The following is a 5,359-nucleotide window of genomic DNA, read 5'->3' on the forward strand; positions in this document are numbered from 1 at the left end:
CCCCTGCATCGGCAGGCGGACTCCCAGCCACTGCGCCACCAGGGATCTGGCTTCACTTTTAACCAGGATTTGATGCAGGGGGTCAGATCTCCATGAGAGGCATCACACGTCTAACCAGAAACTGTGACAAAATTAATAATTGAAAGTAATCGATTTCTCTTTTTATTGAAGTATAGTTGATGTACAATATTTACAGTTATTATAAAATATTGGCTATGTTCCCTGCATTGTATTGATGCAATGTATCCTTGTAGCTTATTTTATACATAATAGTTTCTACCTCCTAATCCCCTACCCCTGGACTGTCCCTCCTCCAATCCCTCTCCTCACTGGTCACCACCAGTTTGTGAGACTTTCTTAAATTGGGCGGAGATTCATCTTCCCATGACCTCCATACGTGGTTCTAGTCCTGCCTTTTGGGGTCACACATATGAGATCTACAGCCCCTCTCCTGACAGCCTTTTGCATCACATGAGAAAGGATCACATCCTACCTTAGACTTTTTCTTTGATCAAAAAGACCCCAGTTTCCCATAGAATTTTTTAAAATCCATGAATTCATAGTGATAGAAACAAATAATTGAACAAAAAAATACTGGGCAAGTCAAATAGCCTCTCTGCAGCTCAGGTTTCTTATTTACGAAGGTGAGATCTCCCTACCCATGTACACTGAAGAAAGCCGTCGTGAGGCTCAAACAATGTAATACGTGGAGAAGTGCTTCATAAGATGTCACAGATGGTGGTCATTGTTACTAAGACGCTGGCTCAGAACCAGTCACGGTCAACCTTCCTCCAAAGGATTTCATCCAGTCCCCACAATCCAGTGTGAATTGTAATGATGAAGAGATTAAAATAATATTGTACCTTTCTCAAAACCCCACACAAATTTCTAAGGCAGAGACTCCCAAGGCCACCGCAACCAAGAGAGAAAACTACTTTGTTCAGTGGTGGCTGTTAGAGGAGAAATTATGGACACCCCTTCCCAGGACTCTAGAAACTACTGGTGACTCGCTGTGGTCACCCCTCCTTGAACCAGTCACGTATCACTGTCATTCTGATGAAGCCTCCTCCACTTAAAACAAGGATTCCCACTCTTCGTTGGATGAGGAACAGATAACCTAACCTCTGCTGCAGGGATTTCTCCTCCTCTGCCCGAAACTCGCCCCAAAAAAGGAGGAAGTAGAGTGAAAAGGGTTCAGAAAAACTGGTGTGGTTGCTAACAGGATCCTTGTTAGTATTTCTCCTAACAATTATTATTATTACTATTATAATAAATATTGTAATAATAATAATTATCATTACTCCTAACAATAGTCCCACTGGATAACATTGCCCAAGTATTTTCATATATTTCTCTCTTGTGACCCTCCCAGTAACCAGCAAGGGTAGGAAAGCAGTTATTTTATTCTCCTCTCTTGAGGCTAAGGTGAATTAAGTGATTTCCCGTGGTCACACAGGAAATTAGTGACATAGGTGCAACTTGAAACCAGTTGCTCTGGTCCTGGTGCCACCTCTGTGCTCGGTCGAAAATGGAACCCATAAGAAGAAATGTCAACGGGGCAAACATCTCTCCTGAAGTGCTAGGTGCCGTTTATCCCCTTCTAAAGTGTCTGCAAGGTCCCTCGCACACACTTACTGGACGTCTCTGAAGACCAGAGTCACACGGTAGTTGTTTTGAACTTCGATGTCCCACACACACTTGGCATTGTTCGGATACTTCCCAGGGTAGAATGGGCTGAAAAAGCTCCCTGAAGGTTGGGACAGGAAGCCTCCACAGGAATAATTTGCTGTTGGGATAAAATGGAAATACTGATGACCCACAATGCACACTGCACAGTCACCTGGGGGAGATTTTTAAAACAATTCCCAAGACAGAAACCCACCAGGCGGTGCCTAGACCCCAGCTACACACTGATGGTCAGTGGGGCGCCTCTCCACAGAGACTGTCCTTAGGGAAAACATCTCCTCACCATTCTCCTCATCCCTCCCCGGTGTCCCTGTCACTGAGGAGAAGGGAAAGGGGACTTGTCGGGGAGCTCAGAACTTACTGGCTGGGCGGGTGGGGGTGTAAACAGGATCTGTTGACAAAGAGAAAACATAATGATCAGTTCCCTGGTACCCTTGACACAACTGTTGAGTCCTTGCTGGCTCTGTGCCTGGAAATGTGCCAACCCTGGGTTCACAGTGAATGCTGGATACAGGCCTTGCCCTCAGGGACCACACAGCCTGGAGGAGAGGATGGAAAAGAGCAAATCCCAGCGTCATGGGCTGGGACTGCGATGGAGCAAAGCCCAGGAGGTGGTGGGAGCCTGGAGCTTTGGCTCCTGACCCAGACTGAGCAGGGAAAGGGGGTTGGATAATCAGGGAGGCAAGCCAGAAAGGGAGAGAGGGTGTTCCAGGCAGAGAGAACAGTGTGTGCTGAGGAACCTAGGTGTACGTGGCACATTTGGGGAACCTTGGTGTGCATGCAGCAGGGACAGGAGGGATGGCGGGAACTAGGAGAGAATTGTGCAGAGCCCTAGAGGTTGTCCTGAGCAGTGAGGATCTGTGACCAGAAGGCCCTGAGGAATCCGTCCCCGAGACTGGGACTGACCTTGGCATCTTGTGAAGATGCCCCTAGCTGCACTGCAGAGAATGGATCAGAGGGGAGGGGCAGCCTGAAGCTGCCACTGCTTCAGGAAGCCAGGTGGGGAGGAGGGCAGGGTGGGGACGGAGAGGAAAGGTCTCAGGGGTTGGGGGAGAGGGCGAGCTCAGCAGCAGCTCGAGAGCAGCCGGTCAGGAGATCTTGCTGATCACACACCGAGCTCGGAGCTGAAGCGGGCTCCAGCCAGCCAGCGCTGACCGGGGTCTAGTGTCCAAGGGGAGGGGGGGGATCTACACGGGGGGTGGGGGGGCAGCCTCGCCTAGGGACTGACCAGAGATCCGAATCTTAGGCTGGCCAGGCTACTAAAGGGCAAAGAGGAGCCTAAAGAGAGGCCCGGCCCTCCTGGGGCTGGGACATCAGCTGCAGGCATTGCCACGTGCCAGGAAAGGCAGGAGAGGCAAACGCTTTGGAGAGCGAGCACCATGACTGCAGCTCGGGGACCAGCAGGCAAGGCTGGGGAGAAAGAAGCCGTGCCCTTTCGGTCAGGTGGAGAAATTTGATAGTTACTCTGAGTGGTTGCAGTTGATGGGTGCCACCAATCTAGAAAGAAAATGAAGTGATCTTAGGATATTGCTGGATAATTTTTTAATTCCATGGTCATCAGTTTGATGGAGAAAATAAATCCTTTTCCTTACTGCAGGACTTCTCAGAGCCTTGACCATTCCAATTTAGCACTGTGACTGGCCAAAAAGGGTCGGAGTATATAGCACTTCCCAACATACTTAGCACCAGATATTTTCTCTGTATCATAAAAATCATTTGAGGGATTGTTCTCAATGTGAAGCATTCTTTAACAGACAAACGTTTGTAGGAGTGTTCCTCGGCCATGTTTCTAGCATGGTCACAGTTCTCTATGGAATGACTACAAGTTATTTTCATTGGAAACAACCAGAAAACCAAACCTCTTCCCCCACAGCATGTCTGAATGAGCGCTGGCAGCAAGCAGTGGTAGGAGACCAGAGGGGCCCTCCAGCCAGAGATGAGTAACAGCCATAGTCGGGGGGACTCGGCTTATCACTAAAACAGATTCCAGAGTCCTCAGAGGGAAAGCACCCCATAGGAGGAGGCTGCTCTTCTCCTTCTATTTCTGGAAACCCGAGAGGGTAGAATTCCGGAGAGGAGTCTTCGGTTGGGCTGAACTGACTCACCTGTGGTAGTAGAGTAGATTTCTGGGCCTGCAAGAAAGAGGAAACATGATCAGCCTCACCACCCAGTATGTGCTGAAACACACCTAGCAGGTTCCTGAGAGAGAGATGCTGAGTACCTGGCCCCTACCCTCCAGGGCGTGAGAAGAGCGGCCTGGGAGTTGTCCAGGAGAGCTGAATAGCAAACCTCAAACTCATATATCAGTCTCCACAATAAAAACGGTTTTGGGGGAATTTCTTGTTGCAGCCTGGATTCACCCTTCTCTGCCCTGGTGGTCCACCAAGGAAGGTACTACACCAGACCCAAGAGATTCAGAGACCAAGGAATATGGGTGATGCATTCAGGGAAACTGCCCATATTTCAGGGAAGTTCAGGGTGAGAGGAGCCCAGCACAAAGAGCCCTTTTCTGGAGAAAACCACACTAAAATTGAAGTTCAATGACTTGGAAGCCAACCTGAGCAGATGAAACTGGAGGCCACGTGGTGTCCAGAGTTGTGGGAGTTCCAACTGCTGTGGGAACTGCTCTACAGGCACCCAGACACAGGGGTCCAGGAAGCCCAACATCACTTATTTCCAACGTCAAGGTGATTAGCTCTGTGTCTAGATGGCCGAGTGGTCCCAAACCAGTCCTCAGCCTCACAGCATTTATGGGCCCCCTGAGGCAGCCACACTGAGGGGTCCTCGTCTAATTCAAAATCCCATGTGTGATTTGTCCGGCCCGACCGTAGGTGATGACAAGGCTGTGCCCGGCAGGCCACACAGGAGCCACTGCCCTGCACACGGCAGACCTGCTGCCCAGACAGTGCACCCCAGTTCCCTGCGGGGGATACTGTCCCGGACTCAGGAACCAATCCCTGTACCACCTGCAGTCCTAGGCCATGACCTCCATTCAGAAACCTCGTGACAGAACTAGCCACTCTTGCCTCCGCCTTGCACTGTGGCTGTAGAAAAAGGGCTTCAAGTCACTTTCAGTTTGGTTCTTTTTTCCAATTCACCATCTACATGCCTGGCAGCTTGTCAAAGAGCTCATACTAACTCTTAGCAGAGAGACAAGGTGATGTAAGGAAGCGAGAAATGTAGAAAATGCTTTGAGAGGGGATCAGAGTGTCAGAAGGAAACCACGCCCCCAATGAGGGACAACCAGCTTATGTGAGATCAACCTGAGCAGACGACACCGGCGTCCTCGCTGTGTCCACAGTTGTGTGTGTTCCAGCCTCTGTACGCTATGGCTCCTCTGGAAGCGTCTGCTCGCTCTAGAGTGACCAGGGCAGGTACTGAGAGGTGGCAAACGTCCACCCACCCCACCTGGGGCTCCTGGCTGGAGTCTGTGGAGGTGGTTGGGGAGGGAGGGGACACCCCGGTGTCAAGAGGGACAGGACTCACCTGGCAGGGGCGTGGACTGGGTCCCGGCACCTGGGACAGAGAGAAGGCAGATCAGACACCTTGCACACCAGGGGCACCACAGGGGCAAAGGGGGACGGCGCTGAGCAGGTGACACGCTCAGTCCATGCCTGAGCCCTGCTACGCGAGGTGGGACCTCTGCCATCCTCACCCCCAAAAGAGGCTCCTC

At 50.8% G+C, this 5,359-nt stretch overlaps 1 protein-coding gene across 1 annotated transcript in view; it reads right to left on the reverse strand.

Annotated features, from left to right (window-relative positions):
- The window catches only part of DMBT1 (deleted in malignant brain tumors 1), a gene marked incomplete at its 5' end in the record, with an annotated part of 14,353 nt that extends 9,151 nt beyond the window's left edge, over positions 1–5,202 (reverse strand). The window contains 5 exons of the mRNA XM_024741641.1: positions 1,636–1,786; positions 2,048–2,077; positions 3,792–3,818; positions 4,950–5,063; positions 5,173–5,202. Coding sequence (XP_024597409.1) covers positions 1,636–1,786; positions 2,048–2,077; positions 3,792–3,818; positions 4,950–5,063; positions 5,173–5,202 — 352 coding nt within the window. The remainder of the gene's footprint in view (positions 1–1,635; positions 1,787–2,047; positions 2,078–3,791; positions 3,819–4,949; positions 5,064–5,172) is intronic.
- Positions 5,203–5,359: the final 157 nt, after the last annotated feature.

This window comes from Neophocaena asiaeorientalis, unplaced genomic scaffold, assembly GCF_003031525.2.
Source record: "Neophocaena asiaeorientalis asiaeorientalis breed wild unplaced genomic scaffold, Neophocaena_asiaeorientalis_V1.1 scaffold1092, whole genome shotgun sequence".
In the NCBI taxonomy this organism is placed as follows: Eukaryota; Metazoa; Chordata; class Mammalia; order Artiodactyla; family Phocoenidae; genus Neophocaena; species Neophocaena asiaeorientalis.